The sequence below is a fragment of the Indicator indicator genome, chromosome 25 (assembly GCF_027791375.1).
Source record: "Indicator indicator isolate 239-I01 chromosome 25, UM_Iind_1.1, whole genome shotgun sequence".
Lineage (NCBI taxonomy): Eukaryota > Metazoa > Chordata > Aves > Piciformes > Indicatoridae > Indicator > Indicator indicator.
This window is the reverse complement of record NC_072034.1, coordinates 1232201-1250887: the sequence shown is the minus strand read 5'-3', so window position 1 is coordinate 1250887 and position 18687 is coordinate 1232201. Positions and strand designations below refer to the sequence as shown.

General features: G+C 46.4%; 1 protein-coding gene across 1 annotated transcript in view; it reads right to left on the bottom strand.

Moving 5' to 3' along the window:
• Positions 1-18687, bottom strand: part of WDFY3 (WD repeat and FYVE domain containing 3) — a 79539-nt gene that overhangs the window by 43275 nt on the left and 17577 nt on the right. The window contains exons 9-20 of the mRNA XM_054392162.1: positions 17903-18001; positions 16862-17055; positions 15034-15491; positions 12737-12820; positions 8845-9022; positions 8181-8395; positions 7551-7663; positions 6407-6638; positions 4842-4942; positions 3901-4119; positions 1489-1670; positions 96-331 (exon numbers count right to left, since the gene is read on the bottom strand). Of these exons, the coding sequence (XP_054248137.1) occupies positions 96-331; positions 1489-1670; positions 3901-4119; positions 4842-4942; positions 6407-6638; positions 7551-7663; positions 8181-8395; positions 8845-9022; positions 12737-12820; positions 15034-15491; positions 16862-17055; positions 17903-18001 (2311 nt within the window). The remainder of the gene's footprint in view (positions 1-95; positions 332-1488; positions 1671-3900; positions 4120-4841; positions 4943-6406; positions 6639-7550; positions 7664-8180; positions 8396-8844; positions 9023-12736; positions 12821-15033; positions 15492-16861; positions 17056-17902; positions 18002-18687) is intronic.

The window sequence follows — 18687 nt, the reverse complement described above, 5'->3', positions numbered from 1 at the left end:
CCTGCATCCTCTCCTCTCCTACCTCTTCTGCCAATACGCACACCAAAGATGCCACCACACCCAGGCCACCAGAGGAGCTGCCTTTGCAGCTGTACTTACATGGTACATACACTGCTTGAAAGCTCCCAACATAGTTTGGTCCCAGGTCATAAATGGTGCTGACCCCTGGGGCAGGCAGAACTTCCTCCAGGAAGTGTGTAGGGCCCAGGCGCCACACCAAGGAGGAGAGCTGGCGCTGGGCCGGGGGGGTGCCGACGTAGGCATAGACAGTGCTGACCACGGGGGGGTTGGCAGAGCCAGAGCCACTGGGACTGCTGTGAATGTAGTGCAGCTGTAAGGGGGAGAAACAGGTTGGAGTCAGTGAGAGGACTGGTGCCATCAGCACAAAGGAGGCAGAGCAGAAACCTGGGAAAGTGTTTTGCAAACCAGAGGAGGCCCCAGATGACTGCAGTGTGACATGTGGTAGTCTTCAGCTTTTTCTGATCCCCTGATGAACCTGGTCAGCAGCAACACTGTGCCACACCTGCCTCAGATCCACAGAACACTTTGGGTTGCAAGGGACCCTAAAGATCATCCGATTCCAACCCACTGCCATGGGCAGGGACACCTCCCACCAGCCCAGGTTGATCAAGGCCTCATCCAGCCTGGCACTGAACACCTCCAGGGAGAGGACATCCATAGACTCCCTGGGCAACTTGTTCCAGTGTCTCACCACCCTCACTGGAAAGAATTTCTTCCTCATCTCAAGTCTCAATCTCCCCTCTTCCAGCTCACAGCCATCATCCTGGCACTCCCAGCCCTTGTCAGAAGTCCCTCCCCAGCTCTCCTGGAGCCCCTTCAGGTACTAGAAGGCTGCTCTAAGGTCTCCCTGCAGCCTTCTCTTCTCCAGGCTGAACAGCCCCAACTCTCCCAGCCTGTCCCCATAGGGGAGGTTCTCTAGCCCTCTGATCATCTTTATGGCCTCCTCTGTATCCACTTCCAGGTCCTTCTTGTGCTGGAGCACCAGAACCGGAGGCAGTGCTGCAGGTGAGGTCTCAGCAGAGCAGAGGGGCAGAATCCCCTCCCTGTGCTGCTGCTCTCCCTGCTCTGGATGCAGCTCAGTACACAGCTGCCTGCTGGGCTGCCAGTGACCATTGCTGGATCCTGGGGAGCTTGTCACCAACTGACACCCAAGTCCTCCTCCTCCAGTCTGCTCTCAAGTCAGTCCTCACCCAACCTGGATTTGTGTTTCAGTGCCACATGTTCACTTCAGCATGATTACAGCTCATGCCTCAGGAAGCACTCATTATCTTAACAGCACTAGGGCTGGCTCTGGGCTGTGTAGTCAGCAAAGGCACTTTTGCAAGGCTCCTAATTTTGTGGGGTTTTGGATTCCTGTTTTAGCTGGGGAGGGGTGTGCTGGTTTCCTTTGCTCTTGGCTTGTGTGGGTTGCTGCACAGAGGGGAATGCCTCCAGCCAGGCAAATGGAGGATTTGAAATGGGCTTTACCTTAACAGTGTTGACGAGCTGCCCGTCAAGGTAGAGCGCAGCTGTGCTGTTCTTCAGCATGCCTTTGCTCATCACCAGCACCAGGTGATGCCACTGCCCTTCCACAATGAGGTCACCACAGCGGAAACGGGCACAGCAGGGCAGAATCTCATAAAATGAGGACTCCTCACTGAAGTCATCCACTAGAAGAGAAGTCCCAGTTAGTGGGCACAAGTAGAAATGTTCTAAGTCATTAGACACAACCCAATCTACAGCAATGCATGGCAGGCAAGGTTTTGGAAAGCAGGAACTTGAGAAAGACACCAGGAATGCCTGGATAAAGGAATGGCATTAACAGGAATGGCTTTAGACTTTCAAATACAAGAATTGAAAGAATGAAATCCAAAGAACGAAATACTGGAGAAAGTATTCAGCCCAGATTGTCATAGTTTGACAGGCTGAACATCCCCAAATTCATTCCATTAACAAACTGACTGCTGAAGTACACTTGAGTTTTCAGTACGCAAGTTCTGAGTTTCTCACCCCAGAGGACATGATCAGTCTGCCAGGAGCATCAGCTTCTCCAGAGAGCAGTAGAACCCCCACCCTACTAGAAAGCACAGACACATTCTTCCCCCCACAAGAAAAAAGCACACACACAAAAAGACAAAGCTCAAATTCTCCACCAGGGTAGGTATGCTCCAACAGAAACCAGGAGCTTTTCAGATCTCTTTTCATTCTTTCATATTGAAGGAAAAGAGGCCAGGAACCCTCTTGCCTCATGAGCTGCCTGCACAGGGACACCACTCATTTCTTTACAAACACCTATGGAAAATGAGAAAAGCAGAGCACCTGGAACTAGCTTTCAGGTACAAAAATAATCTCCAGTTCTTTTTCTCAGCCAAACACCTCTGAGCACAATTCTTACTCACAAGAAGGATCCTTAAACTACCCCAATTTATTCTCATAATAGACTTGTCAGCACTTCCAGACCCTATGCTGAAGGCTCTGTCCTCTCACTTCTTCAGGTACTTCCCTGCTTAGCACTTGACGGTACACCACCGGCTACGACTTAGACATGACAGGGTGACAAAGTGTCTCATCCAATTAAAAAAACTGCCTTTGTACTCAGAGACCTTCAGATCTTTTCTGACAAAGCCTCTTCCAATCCAATTTCTTTTGAAGAGTTAGATAATACAGGCTTACATTCTAAACCCAGGCAACTGGTAGCTCCAGCACAGGCTAATGCAGCTAATACAAAGCTAAACTGATTAAATTCAGTCTTCTGAGAGAGCAAACACTGCCAATGTCTTTGTCATTATCGGTCTTCAGCTCTCAAGCTTTAGGTTTTGAATCTGACTTCTACTAAGAGAAACTCCTGCAGTTGGTGATGCCAACATCCCATGAAAACAAGGAATGTTCTACGACAGCCTGCACCACTCTTTGGGACTTGTTATTTACTCCCAGTTGTATCAATGCTTTCTTACTGCCTGCTACTCAAAAGGGAAGGACAGAGCAGGAACAGATTTTTGACAGCCACTTGTAAACCCCTGTGTTGGTCAGGTAGCAAGCTAAACCTGCACCATAAGCAGAAGGCTGCCTGGCTCCTCTCAGCCCCTCTACAATGCCCTGTCTAAACTGACTGAACTGGAGGCTCTGATGGAGGACAAGGCACGAGACAGGAGATGGTTAAGCCTGAAGCCCCCCAGCAGCACAAACTCACTGGCCTCACCAGCTTCACTTAGATTTCCTCTGTACCCCACGGAAGTTCACCTTTGATCACAGATACTGAAAGAAGCTACAAACTCCTTCTGAAAACTGATCAAAGCACTAAAACACGATTGGAATAACTGATGGCCTTCGAGTAGCCCTCCGGGACTGGGGCAGTCCAGGCTCAAGAAGCCTTCACTACCTGTTAGGTCACCATTTCTTCAGAGCAAAGGCAGTTAACACTGGCACCCCAAGAGATGCTGTCTAAAATGAATGATACAAGATCACAGAATCATGGAATGCCTTGGGTTGGAAGTGACCTTAGAGATCATCTACTGCAACCCCTCTGCCACAGGCAGAGATGCCTCTCAACTAGACTTGGTTGCCCAAGGCCTCATCCAACCTGGCCTCGAACACCTCCAAGGAGGGAGCATCCCTTCCCAAAGCAATTACATCATACCTCCTTCAAATCTGCAGTATCTCGGGGTGTGGCAAAAACATTTCTTTCTATGCAGGTACCAAAACTTTGGAAATTATAAAAGCTCCTTAATTTCTAGAGGAATGTTTCCACTTTGCATTTTTCCATTGTTAAAAACCATCAGAAGCTGCTGAAGCTGCAGCTGAAGTTCCATCACACAGATGGAACTCTTCTAGATACTAGGTTACAAATAACCATTACTCTGTATACCTACAGTGTTGCCATGCTCAGAAGCCAACCCTTACCATAGTTTTGGAGCAGTTCTTCTTTAGTTGAAACAATCAGGGAGCGGTCTTTGGCTGAGAGGACAATGGCAAGGCAGACATAGTGCTGCTCCGAGGAGTTTGCACGCCGCACTACGGTCAGAAGTCTCACAGGGTGGTTATTGGGAGGTGTACTAAAGTGTTCAATACAAAACCAGGTTGAGTAGCTTAAACCAGATGGGGGTGGAAAAATTCTTTCACCTAAAAACAAAAATGAGAGCTCATTTTATAGCTGCAGTAGCTAATGCTGAGGAGACCTCTTGTTTCTTCTTCCTTTTCCCCCCCCCCCCCCTCTCAGCTCAGGTGGTACCAGCTCTGCTTTCTCAGATTTCTCCTTCACAGACTTCAATGTTACTTCATAGAATGGCTTAGGTTGGAAGGCATCCCAAAAGATGCTGTCTAAAATGAATCATGGAACGGATCACGGAGTGCCTCGGATTGGAAGGGAACTCAGAGATCACCTGCTCAAAGCATGGAGGGTGAAGAACCTACAGTTAACAACAAGTGCAAGGGACAGCAAAAAACTGAAACGGGTTTTCCGTGGCGAGGGAACTACACTTTGTAATAAACTCAGTAAAGAGTTCAGCAGAACAAAGTCACTACTGCAGCATTACAATTCACTCCAGGCTTCCTCTGCTCTGCACACTGCTACCTCAACTTGTTCTTAATGTATCCAGTTTTGTCCTTCATACACTTCTCCTGATTCCAATTTAACCTTCTGATGAAAGTCTTGGATTTTAAAGCAACCACACATTTGTATTTTACATTGCTTTTTGCTGACCTGGGAGCAAAATGCAACAGAAACACACCAAAAAAGACACAAAAAGGTCTCAATTGAGAGTGTGCAGGGGCTTGTCCCATACTGTCACTCATGGCTAACATCAGATACAAAGCACTGCTAAGAGTCAAACCCAAGCACTTACCAGTTCCAGTTCCACTGACAACTGCCCCATCAATAAGTCCAGTTGTAACAGCATTGTTTGTAGGTGCATTGTGGGGAGCCAAGCTTGGTAAGAACAGGCAGCTGTTAGACACAAAACCAGTAACCATCAGAGTTCATGGACACTAACAAAACCTAGCCTAGGAAAATACCATAAGCATTTTTGAGAGCAAAAAGTCTGTTTGGGGACTTTTCTATTCCATTTTTACAATCAAAAATGACAAAACGTTTCCCTTAAAGAGGTGCTGAGGACTGTGTGATGCTTTCATCTTCTGAACAGCCAAGTTCAATCCTATTACATGATCCTCACCAAGTGCCTCACTCAGCAGATGTTTAATAAGAGATAGAAAAAACAGTAAGAGAATCAGAGTCACAGAATGGGAAGGGCTGGTAGGGACCTCTGGAGATCATAGAATCATAGAATCAGTCAGGGTTGGAAGGGACCACAAGGATCACCTAGTTCCAACCTCCTTGCCATGGGCAGGGACACCACACACTAGATAAGGCTGGCCAGAGCCTCATCCAGCCTGGCCTTAAACACCTCCAGGGATGGGACCTCAACCACCTCCCTGGACAACCCATTCCAGGCTCTCACCACTCTCATGGTGAAGAACTTCTTCCTCACATCCAGATCACCGAGTCTGACCCCCCTGCCAAAGCAGGAGCACCTGGGGCAGGTCACACAGGAACATTCCACAGCCTCTCTGGGCAGCCTGTTCCAGGGCTCCAGCACCCTCACACCAAAGACGTTTCTCCTCATGTTGAGGTGGGACTTTGTACCCATTGTTCCTTGTCCTATCACACGACACCACTGAAAAGAGCCTGGCCGCTTCATCTTGACACCCACCCTCCAGATATTTATATACATTGATCAGATCCCCTCTCAAACTGCTCTTCTCAAAACTAATCAGCTCCAGGTCTCAGTCTTTCTTCATAGGAAAGATGTTCCAGTCCCTTAATCCTCCTCATAGCCTCCATTGGACCCTCAAGAGTAGATGCCTGTCCTTCTTAAACCGGGAAGTCCAGAACTGGATCCAATACTCCAGGTGTGGACTCAGCAGGGCACAGCAGAAGGTGATACTTAAGAGCAGAATGATTTAAGCATAACATTCAGGCTACACCTCCAGTTAGCAACATTTAGTTTCCAGTTGTTTGGACTCAATGTAGCTGTCTTCTCTGCTTTACTTGCATTTCTAATTTGCCCACTTCCACATTTCCAAGCTCCTCAGCAACTGTTAAGTGGGTTTCAGAGCATTTGGGCCACCCAAATGTCATAGGAATTCCAGCAACCAATGAGTTTCTGCAAGGGTGTGCTGATGTTTTGTTCCAAAAGGCAGATGAAGCCAACGTTCGGAAGCACACCTCCCTGCTTCTGCCTGCACACATGGCAAACAAGAATTTGGTTTTGAAGCATGTGGAAATTTACATGGCTTGAAGTATTCCTTCCCCTAAATGACTGGAGTGGTGTGCAAACACTCCATTCAAAGGCACCAGCCTTCCTCTGAAGGAAGCACCCAAAACTGTCATGTGAGAATGCTGGGACCTTACCCGAAGCCCTCCAGGGAGGTGTCGAACTCGATGAATGCCGGGGTGACGGCTGACCCGTGAAGCCTGATGTCATGGGGGGTTGTCATGGAGACCAAGCACTTCACCCTGGTCAGGGGTACTGTGCTGCCTTCTGCTGGCTTCAGCAGGCTCTTGCTGATCCGGTAGTGGCTATCTTCATGCAGGCTGAAGACGCTGTCAGAGCCCAGACCTTCCATGGAGGTAACCATGCTATCTACAGGGGAAGCCAAGAGACAACACAGCACTGACAAAGGGAGGCATCTGCAGGCTGGTCACTGGCAACCTAAACTTCCCCTGGCACAATTTCAGACCACTTCCTCTTATTCTATCACCCCATACTAGGGAGAAGAGACCAACCCCCACCTGGCTCCAAGCTCCTTTCAGGGAGTTGCAGAGAGCAATGAGGTCTCCCCCTCAGCCTCCTCTTCTCCAGCCTAAACACCCCCAGGTCCCTCAGCTGCTCCTCATAAGACTTAAGCCAGTGGATAAAAAGAAACTGCTTAACTTTGAATAATTGAGAGTAGGTGTTTCAGCTCCAAATTCTCCCTCTTTGTAAGAGAAACAATTAGACTAAGATTTGTCCAGATTAGGTAAACTGTGCTTTTATTGCTTCCTTCTTTCTTTTTAATACGCTTTCTTTCTCCTTATTAGTGATGCTAATGATGAGACAGGTTCCTGAGCCAAGCATAATTCCATTTCTTTCAGCTAAAGTGTAGGAATTTCAGTTATTTTATTTGACAACTTCCTGAACTCACAAGACACAGTACAGATTTAATGACATGTGGTGTGCACACAAAAATATCTGGAAAAAAAATAGTTTTCTTTTTACTGTTAAGTAAGTACAAACTCAGAATGTACTCCAAAGCAAACTGGTATCACATTTAACAGTTCATGTTTCTAAACTACAAAAGGACCAAGTCCCCACTGGCTGTTCAATGCTAGTCCTGCATCCCTTCTGCTTTTAGAGCTTTTGCCAACCAGACTGCTCTGATGAGTTCCCATTCATCCAGACCTTGGGAGATGGTAGGGTTTTATGGATGTTTATCTATAAATCTGAGATGAGTGTGCAGTTGGGGGTGACGAGGAAGCAATTCTGTACATGAAGTTCTTGCCCTTCAGCACGTACTTCTCATTTCAGGCTCGAAGCTCAGCGAGCTAGGTTTGTGCACTCGATACTGCTTCAACAGCCTTTTGTCCCAAGCTCCACAGTTCAAAGGATTTCCCAAGCGTAAAAATTCCCTAGGAAACAGAAAGAAACATTTACAAATCAGTTGGGATATTTATTGTCCTAGAAATGGATCACTTTAATTATAATAAACTTGATTTCTTGCTAAGGAAAACTGATGCATCATTACAAAAAACACACTTCACAGAATCATAGAATCGCCTCCAAAGGTCATCCAGTCCAACCCCCCTGCAGTCAGCAGGTCCTGTCATTGCAGACCCTGGTAAAAAGTCTGTTTCTGTTCATCTTATAAAGACCCTTTTTTATATTGCAAGGCTACAAGAAGGTCTCCCCAGAACCTAGCAAGCAATCCAGATCATCCAACAGCTGTACGGGGATTAACAAATGGTTCAAAATCATCAACTCCTCAAGCTCCCTTGTCCAGTACCAGCAGAGATGGCAACGACCTACTGCCAGTGCTATGCAGAATGAGCAGCTTCAACCTGTGCACCCCCCAATTTTTCCAGCCACCTCTTGTGTCAGCACAGTCCTGCACTTCCTTCACAAGAATTTCCATGGCATCTTTCTGACCTCAGCACCATGGGCTGCAGTGCCTGGGAAGCCAGCCTCTCAAACATCCTCTGGAGTGGTGGATGCAGTGAGTGGTCCTCATCAGCCAGAGCAGCACTGCATCTTTGGAGGAGTCGTGCATGGAGCCCAGCCTCACACATGACTTGCTGGTTCCTCTCTGTGTGCACCAGAGACTGCAGGATGTTGGCCACTGCCAGCTGGAGATCCAGAGCGTGCTTGGAAAAAGAAGAGCACACAACTTGAGAAGAGGCAAACTGAGAAGGCAAATAAAAGGAAGATAATTAAAAAGAAACTGCCAGCAGCAATAAATACACAGAAGATCCAATACTCAGAGATGTGCTGGGGGGGTGTGAGACAATCCAGCCCTCAGACGATCTTTGTGGCCCCCTCTGGGTGCACCCCAACAACTGTGTCCTTCTTGTGCTGGGGACACCAGAACTGAAGGCAGTATTGGAGGTGGGGGTCTCACAAGAGCCAAACAAAACCAAGCCCATGAAATAATACTGTCAGCCCCCAGTGTCACCAGTTACTGAATTCAATTGTGTGTGGAACGCCTTCATTTCTCAGGACAGAACACGAGAGCATTATCTCTTTTTTTCCATTTGCCACAGCCATTCTTTGTCCCAGCCACTCTCAAGGCTTGAGAGCAGAAGTTTTCCCCTACCTCAGGGTGTGTGGCAGACCCAACAGAGGCCAGGAGGTCCAGCATGGCGAGCACAGCCCCGGGGTGGATGATGACAGCGTCGGAACTCTGTGCGGCTGGGGGCCCTGTTTGGACTTTCACATCAGCTATGTTTTTCTGAGGGCAAACAGGAGGAGTTGAAACAGAATGGTATGTGTGCCTGCAGGACAGAGAACACCCCATGGTTACAACACCCATCTGCTAGCCACCTGGCAGTTTCAAGCAGCTCTGAAGTTGAACTGGCCTCCTTTACTCCTCTCTCTCCTTTCTCCTCCCTCAGACAAACCAAGTGCTTTCCTCTTCTCAATTCTGTAGGACACGTTTTCCCAGACACAACCCAGAAGTATTTCAACTTCTCAACTGTGCATCAACTCTGAAGTCCACTCTCCGGGTGCTAAGAATTTAGAAGAACTTAAATGTTGCCTTTTTTTGCCTTCCCCTCTTCATCCTAGTCGTGGTGGCTGCACACAGACTGCAGCACACGAGCTGCTCCTGGTCTGGGGGATGAATTCAGCTTTGAATGTGTTTCCCCCCATTTACTTTTCATTAACAAGTGATTATTTAAGGTGCTATCAATAACCTCTCAGCAATCTCTAATCAGGAACAGAAAGCTGATCTTGGTCTACCTCTTGCCAGCAGTCCTGATGCTCTCAGTCTTCCCATGACTGCTGTGGCAATTTAGTTTTACATTCAAGTGCTTTAGCCTGCACCAGGGAGACGAGGCTTTGACACACTGGCTTGGAAGGCAACCACTTGTGCTGAGAGCTGTAGGTGCATTTCTCATTGAAACCCTTGGAGCTACCAGCTTGATGCTGTTTTTTCAGCACAAGATTCATCACAGGAACAGCATGAGCAGCTTACTGAACAGATGCTTTCAAGATGGTACTTTTGAAGCAAAAGGATAGCTCGAAAGGCTCAGGTTCACCACAAAAAAACCCACCCCAAATCAACAAACAAATGAAGCCACCCTACATTCCCACAGTATTTAGCATATATCCTTATTTACAAGAAGAAAGCACAACTCAATGTAACCATTTTTCTTGAAGATCAAATACTGTCTGCTGGTTTCCAAGTGAACCCAGCTAAACCCAGGTCTTCTCCTATGAAACCAGTTGAAAGAGGAATTTCCTCTCTCACTGACAGATTCACTTCACCACCCAACTCTAACGGAAATAACACTTGGAGGCTTCACTGTTCCTCACTTATGGGGCACTTCTGATTAGAAAATCTTTTCCCCCGGGAAAAAGAGGACACAGATGGGAAATGAGAAAGGCTGCAAGTGTAACTCTGTCCTGCAGACTTTGAAGGCTGCATCTCACACACACTCACCCCAGCAGCAAACATCAAAAGCAGAGCTGAGCTGTTTGTGTTTGTGAGGTCTCTGTGTGTGCAGAGTGCTGGCTCTTTTAGCCCAACAACACAACAGGGCTGTCCCTCAGGCACCTGCCTTCCCAGGTAAAAGGCACAAACCCAGGCCACAGCAATGAGAGAGAGCCAGAGGAAGCAAAGCAGACAGAAAACAGAAAGAGAAGAGCAAACACTTCTTTCAGAAGAGTCAGCCTCAACAGAAACTGACTGTATCTGACATGTAAAGAGAGAAAACAAGAAAATCAAATACTAATGGGCTGCAAAAGCCAGGCTGCTCATTCTTGAAAACAGGAAGATCCCAGCTACTGGTATTCAGCTCACCAGGAATGACAAACAGTACTGAACAAGCACGAGAAAGCAGACAGCTGCTCAAACAGACTTTTGGAAAAGCTTAGCCCTGCCTATTTTTTTTTTTTAACTTGAAATCATGGTTTTACAGAAAGTACCTGAAAAGTCATCAGGCCAGCTGGATCACTCTTTCTGTCCACTTTTGCTTTGAGCCCTACCTTTGTTTGTGAAGCACTCATCAACAACCCATATTCCTATACTGTGCTTAGCTGAATTGCCCAAAGCACCTCTTGGGAATACTGACTTTACCTCACCTTATACACCATGGCTTGCAAAGAACTGCTTTCATTTTCATTTCAGCACTACAAAAGAGCAAAGCAAAGGAATTCTAAGCTATCTATTCACAGATACACAGAATTATATTTTACCTCCCAGGCTGCCTCAGCTACCCATCTGGCACTCTGAGTCACTGCACCCTGGGATCGGTGCTTGTTTGGCAGGCACTGTATGTGTTCTGCTCTGCTGCAAGCCCCCACACACCTGTGTATTTGAGGAATTCAGGGGACTACTCAAATGCACTGAATTTGAGCCTGAGCAAATTGGAATTTGGCCTGAGCAGCCAGGACACTTACACCTGGGAGAAGAGCAAAGTAGAGCAAAGGGCAGTGCTTAATACTGGAGGGCAATACTGGGGCCACTGCTGTAAAAAGGCTCCACAGGAAATGCTGCTTTCCTTCAACTTTCTTTGAAGTAAATGGCAGGGACAGGAATTTGGCAGCTAAGGTTTTGCAACAGCTATGATGGCTCCTAAATGATTCAGTCTTGGAAAAGAGGAAACCCAGGCTTTCTGGATTGCTGGTAAAACAAGCTTGTCCAAGCCAGTCCTTGCAGAACAGCCAGGTATGACCTGGGAAACGTCACTCAGCTAGAGAGAAAAAGGCTTCTCTGATCTGCTCAAGTCCAAACATTGCCTTTCAAAGCAGTTTCCAAAAGCAGCTTTGCCAACCTGATAGCAAACCCTAAACCATACACAAGCAAGAAGGAGCATATTGTCCACACATGGCACCCGCACTTTGGATAACCCAGAGACTTTCAGATGACTTTGAAGCTTTCAAAAGCCAAACCTGCATCTTCAGACAGCAAATGGCTGCCCCCTCCCTGGGGTCTCTGGGGCAAAAAACATAGAATGGTTTGGGTTGGAAGGGACCAATCCCCGTCATGGGCAGAGACACCTTCCACTAGATCAGGTTGCTCAAGGCCTCATCCAGCCTGGCCTCGAACACCTCCAGGGAGGGAACATCCACAACCTCCCTGGACAACCTGTTTCAGTGTCTCCCCACTCTCACTCTAAAGAATTTCTTTCTCATCTCCAGCCTCAATCTCCCTTCTCCCAGCTCAAAGCCATTGCCCCTCATCCAGTCACTACAGGCCCTTGTCAAAAGTCCCTCATATCAGTGAGATTCTGCTTCTGCCACACTGCCCTGCATCTCTGTGTTTCCAAACCTTTTAGTTTAGTCTGCCTCTACATCATCTCCTACTCAAGTACTGACAGGTTCAGGATTTACTTTTCATTCTGTGCAGTTGCTACCAAAGGAGCACCTTAAGAAGCCACTCCTCCATCCTTCTGAAAGTACCTTTTCTTCAATAAATAGTCAAGACAAAAGAAACCCTGCTGTAATAATTAACATACAGTCACAGAATCACAGAATGTATCAGGTTGGAAGGGATCCTCAAAGGTCATCTTGTCCAACCCCCCTGCAGTAAGCAGGGACACCTCCAACTAGATCAGGTTGCTCAGGGTCCCGATCAAGTCTGACCTTGAATGTCTCCAGGGATGGGACCTCTCTGGGCAACCTGTTCCAGTATTTCACCACTTTCATAGTCTGATCTTCCTTGAACTGCTCCTGAGATTGTCATTAACAGCTCCCTTAGATCACCTCTTATACTAGACCTTATTTGGTTCTGAATTGTGAAATTAACTTGAAGTGCCCTAGGAGTCTGGAGATGTCTCTGCTCTCTAGAATTAGCATCACTGCCCAGGATGAAAACATGAAACATACCTTCAGAAGTGTTTTATCAAAAGAACACACAAGTGAAAATGCACACCTCAGGAAAAAAAATTGCACCTTGAGAGAAAAAAAGACCACTCAAAACTAAGACAGACAACAATGAGAGAGAAATCAGAGGCAAGATCAACTTCTCTTTGAAGGGTCGGTACCTTTTCCTGGACAAAGCTGGCGTACCCCAGGGAGAGGGGAGAGAAGTCTCATTTGTCAGGCAAGGAGGAATCTGTTCTGCACGACTACAGACAAAACAGACAGGGGTAAGACAGAGAGGTTAGAGAAGAAGCCAGAGGCCATAAGCTTGTTAGTTCTATGAAAGCACCAATAAAATTGTTACCAAGACCCATTCTTCAGAAACACCACAGACAACACAGGGAGTGACCGAGCAACAGGCAGCAGGGAAACGTGGGGCTTGCAAAGTGTGCCTCACCATGCACTCTTGTTGCTCCACAGAGCTTTGGTGAGGTGACCACACCAGGACACCTTTCAATGTTAAACAGTGGAAACTGAGAGGAGAAAGTAAAGCCCCCGTGAATTAAGAAAAAAACAACATGGGTAAGAAATAAAATCAACTGAAACTTTACACAGAATGAGGAGCAGAAAACGTAAGAGAGAAGGAAGAAAGATGACGGTCACTGAAGAGATCACTGAAGATCATAAGGAAAAAAAAAAAGGAAGAAGGAACTTAACGAGGTAGCTTAGAACCATAGAATCATGGAATGTGTTGAGTTGGAAGGGACCTTAAAAATCATCTAGTTCCAACACCCCTGGCATTAGCAGGGACACCTCCCACTAGCTTAGCATGCTCCAGGCTCCATCCAACCTGGCTTCCAACACTTCCAGGCTTGGAGCATCCACAACTTCTCTGGGTAACCTGTGCCAGTGCCTCACCACCCTCATGGGAAAGAATTGCTTCCTCATGCAACAGCACCAGGAGATTTCCTGACCCCATTGATTCCTGATGCTCTGCTGTTAGCAAGGGTTCTAACTTCTACACTCCCTACAACACATTCTTAACAGACATTTTCCTCCCCCTGTCTGAATGCTTTAATGATAGTTAAAATGAGATGAAGTAAATTGTTTTCTGTTCCTGGCTCCTGGGGTTGGGGTTGTTGGGGTTTTTTTGTTGGTTTGTTTGAAAAAAAACAAGAGCAAAGCATTAAAATTGGCTGCTTTGGAGGCAAACCCTTCATTAACAAGAACTACTTTCTAGTACTTTCTAGTCAGCTAGTTTAAGAAAGCCTGACCAACTGGCAGCTCTACTATTAACTCAACATACAGAGCCCCTTCTACAGCACTTGGAGATCAGCTCTTGTGCTTGACCAGCTCAGTGACTCATCCTACTAAAACAAGGTCCACACGCCTTAAACAGCATTAAGGTCTCAGATACGAAGCTTAGGTCTATGTTTGGACAAGGTTTTAAAACAAGTCAACCTTCAGTGCATACTCAAGTCAGTTTCACTGTCATTTTGAGTCCACTTTAAGACATTTCCAGTCTCAAGGACAGGATAAGTTCTAGTTGTTTAACTGTGGGAGTGTCTCATTTAGAGCAACAATACTTTACAGAGCAGCTAGGACTTTATAGAGCGTGCCAGTCCATCTACAACAAAATGTCTACCCTAAATATGTTTGGTAAGGAGAAAAGGAGGCTGAGGGGAGACCTCACTCTACAACTCACTGAAAGAAGGTTGGATGCAGCTGGCAGTTGTGTTGGTCTCCTCTCCTTGTAACAAGCAATAAGATGAGAGAAAATGGCCTCAGGTTGCACCAGGGGTGGTTTAGGTTGCGTACTAAGAAACATTTCTTCATGAGTTCTCAAACACACTGGAAGAGGCTCCCCAGGGAAGTGGTTGAATCATCATTCCTGGAGGTATTTCAAAGACCTACAGATGTGCCACCTCGGGACGTGGCTAGTGATGGACCTCACAGTGTTAGGTTTGCAGTTGGGCTCAATGATCTTCAGACTCTTTTCCAACCTAAATGATTCTATGATTCTAAATCCTTAATGATGCTATTTAATTAAAGTCTGGGATCAAAGGGAACAAGAAGTTAAGGTGTGATGTTCAAAAACCAATTTTTCATCTGGCTCAGCACTAGCATAAAATTGGTTAGTTATGGATGCTAAAGCACCCAGACTCTCTGCCTGTCAACCAACAGGTTGCTTCAACACATCAGTTACAGCCAGAAACCGACATCTTGCTCTTACATGCTGCCATGACAAAAGCATCCAACATCAGAGAGAAAGCTGCATAGCCCGGAGAAGCCAGCAAGCCAACTCAATACTTGGTCAGATGTTGCCACCTTATATTCCTCTCATGGGAGTAAAGGAACAAAGAAATAGATTTAAGTGGAAATACAGAAATCTGCATTGAAATATTCACATATTTGAAGAGAACTATTTTGGGGAAGAGAGGCAGGTAGAAGAGAGATGAAGAAAACCAACACTTCATACCTGTCAAAAGAATCTGTTGCAACCTTGTAGAGGTAAATAAAAAGTTTGCTGCAGTGTCTCAGCGTAGGTGACACCGAATCCAGGGATATTAGGTCATCCTCCAACAGTCTTTGAAAGACTTGTGTGTTTGATGGGAAGACGTTCAAGGGACTTATTTTTCTCAAGTCTGAGAAGCAGCCAAGTAATCGAACCGCATCTGCCAGCTTCTCATACTGGATCTCTGTTCTGAAGAAGTGAGAGTTGGCTGGCTCGTAGCGCATGGCTGCAGTCAGCGTGCAGAATACCGTGTGGAGCAGCTCAAACACTTGGTTCTGGTTGACTTTCTCCCAGCCATTCTTAGGTGGAGAGCACAAAGATCTTTCCATAGCAACAAGCAAGGATGTGACATAGACAAATCCACCAACTTTCCTGAACACAGTTCTTGTGCGGTGACTTTCTCTCAGCACCGAGAGCAGGGCCTGTGGACAAAACAAAGCATCAGAACAAAGCAGTCTGGGAAAAGTAGGGAACGATTTTGGTTGATATGCTAGCAAAATCCTCCTGCCATCTGTCAGAATTTAGTCATGCTTGAAGTCTTCAAAGAGCAGCTTTGTACTGCAAAAGTCGCCACCCCCAAAAGCCTATAAAATAAAGAGAGCAGGGGGAAGATAGATAAACCTGCCAGCCAAAAAGCTTTGACCAAGACTAGAGAAGCTCAGATCCCCAGGTAATTCCCTTAGTGCCAAGGCAGGGAATACAGCTATTGAAAAGGAGTATACTCTGCCACCATACTTCACAAGAGACTTCTAACAGGAGTGGGCAGACAACTGTCTGTGGCTATGAGAAACCTAAAGCTTGGAGCATCCTACTGCAGATATCCCAGAAATCTACAAGGCATCATCCCCTGGCAGCTAGAAGCCACAACAGCACTCAGATAACAAAGAATTAGCCCCAAAGCCCCACTTTGTTTTAGCCTTCCTCTGTAATGAAACCCACAAATCTCCAAATTGAGTAGAAGTTGCTTTTAAGAGTTGCTGTTCAAAGATAAGCCTGAGTAAAACAAAACTAGGTCAAAGCTTACTTGCTGAACAAATACAGAGCCACAGTATGGAGAGCAGAAGTAAGATGAATCTAAGGCCTGGAAATGAAGGGGGAAGCCAATCCAGCCAAAACCAAACCAAACAAACAGCTGTCAGGAAAGGTTTGGCCTATGTATTATGCCCATTCAGAAAAATAACATCAGCTACTCTGAGAAGAAATTGTGGGGCTTGATTAGCAGCCAAAAAAGCCCTAATGTGACAAAAATGGATGAGAATATTCTCTCTTCCCCCTCCACTCAGCCTTCCTTTCCTATCTTTTCACCATTTAGCTTAAGCAAGTTCTTCCCCTTTGTCTTTTGCTCTGGTCCCTAGGATCTACAAAGACACAAACTCCTTCAGCATTTATAGCTAACCAACTGGCAAAATAAAGGAAGCCTGCCACAAGAGAAAGCAAATCAGCCCTGAAAATAAACCATTGCCTGTTTGCCTTTTCCTTCTCATCTACTCTCATAACATTTGACTAAAGAACATTTCACCTTGGGAAGATCCTCAGGACTGTCAAACCTCATTTCCTATCCCCTGAAGCTGATTACCAGTGACGAAGCCAAAGACACAAACTCACTCATTAGCCTTCATCTCTCATTCTGAAACCTGCTCAGGACAGATGGAAGACAATAAAAGCTGTGCATCAAACATACTCACTTCAGCTCCAGAGAGGAGCTACATCCAGCAGCTAAACACCAGCCACCCAGTTGAGGTTTGCTCTTTCAGTGCTTAGGAGCAGAAGCCCTGAGCAGCATTTAACTTACCCTTAAGATGTCTGTTTTCAGCTGCAGTTCCATAGGTGGAGCTGAGTGCATCAGCCCCAGCAAAGTGCCCATATCATCCTCTCCACTGGGTGACAACACCAACTGCTGGATGATCATCAGGGCGTGCTGCCGGCATTGGGGGTACTTCACGATGTTGTGCACGCATCTGGCACCACCAAACTCCCTGAAGATACCTGCTCAGAAAGGGGGGGAGTGTGAAAAATACAATCAGAAACAAATAATGACAACAACTCGCCCTCCACTCTGCCCTGGTGAGACCACATCTGGAGTATTGTGTCTAGTTCTGTCCTCCTCAGGTCAAAAGGGACAGGAAAGAGTCCAAGGGAGGCTACAAGGATGATGAAGGGCCAGGAACATCTGTCTGATGAGGAAAGGCTGAGGAACCTGGAGCTGGTTAGCTTGGAGAAGACCAGACTGAGAGGAGATCTTCATAGAATTACTGAATGGTATGGGATTGGAAGGGACCTCTGGAGACCATCCAGTGCAATGAACACCTTATTAACACCTATAAATATCTGAAGGGTGGGGGACAAGAAGGGGCAATGAACACATACAGGAAATCCCACCTCAACATGAGGAAAAACTTCTGTACTGTAAGTGTGACAGAGCCCTGGGGCAGGCTGCCCAGAGAAGTTGTGGAGTCTCCTTCTCTAGAGACTTTCAAGATCCTCCTGGATGTGTTCCTGTGTGACCTGCCCTAGGCAACCCTGCTTTGGCAGGGGGGTTGGACTGCATGGCCTTTGGAGGTCCTTTCTAATTTCCACCATTCTGTGATTCTATAAAGCTGTGCATTTTCACTCCTACAGACTGAATGCAGGGTTGGGAGGGACCTTGAGAGATGATCCAGTCCAACCCCCCTGACAGATCAGGGTCACTTAGGACACATCACAGAGGAAAAAGCAGGTATTTCAGTGTGTTTGATTAACTTGCCCCAGGGTACAAAGTCAAGACTGCTTTGCTTCCAGGCATGATTTTCTGAATTCTTTTGGTACCTATCCTGACAGTGGTCTCTCTACTTACCTGCATTTGTGTTTGATCCTTGGAGCAGTACTGTCAAGGTCTCCATAACCAATAAAGCCAGCTGCTTTTGGTCCTCAAATGAAGTGTTTTTTGAATCCCCTGAAAGAAATAATTTCAGAGTCAGAGTCATAGCAAAAATGACTGTTTTGTAAGATGCTTCGTCATAGCTTCCACCAACACTTTTCTGTGCTGGCCCAGAGAACACGCACCCTAACCATACTGCAAAGCAATTTGAGATTTAGTCTGCACATGCATTCCTGGGATAGCTTAACTCTGAATGGCTTGAAATACTGATTTATGCAGACAAGAATTTAAACAGAAGCTTTGGAGCACTGTGTGAGCTCAGTGGCTGACTCTGCAGCTGCAGGTGTAGTTTAATATCCTCAGTTGTTGCTCCTTGAAGTCACAAGCCCAGACCACAGCTGAAGACATAACAGGATCTCTTCTTGTCCAGTCAATCCCGCAGGCAGATAACTACAGTAAAAGACAAACTGGCTCTGCAAGTGGCATCTTAAACACAGAGAAACACTCCAGAAAAAGACATTTGTTTAAAAGAAGTGTAAGAAGAAGCAAGCCACAGCACAAGGGCATGTGCACCCAGGCAACACCCTAAGCAGAGGACACCCTGCTCCATTTAGCTGCAAGACAATTTCTGTCTTTCAATGGAGTTGTTGCCAACAAAGCTTTCTAGCTCTAATCAGCTGCTACCACTCACTAAGGAGGTTTCAGCCAAGGAAACCAGGTGAAAAGAGCCAGTAATTAGGATTAAAGCAGAAGGGTCACTG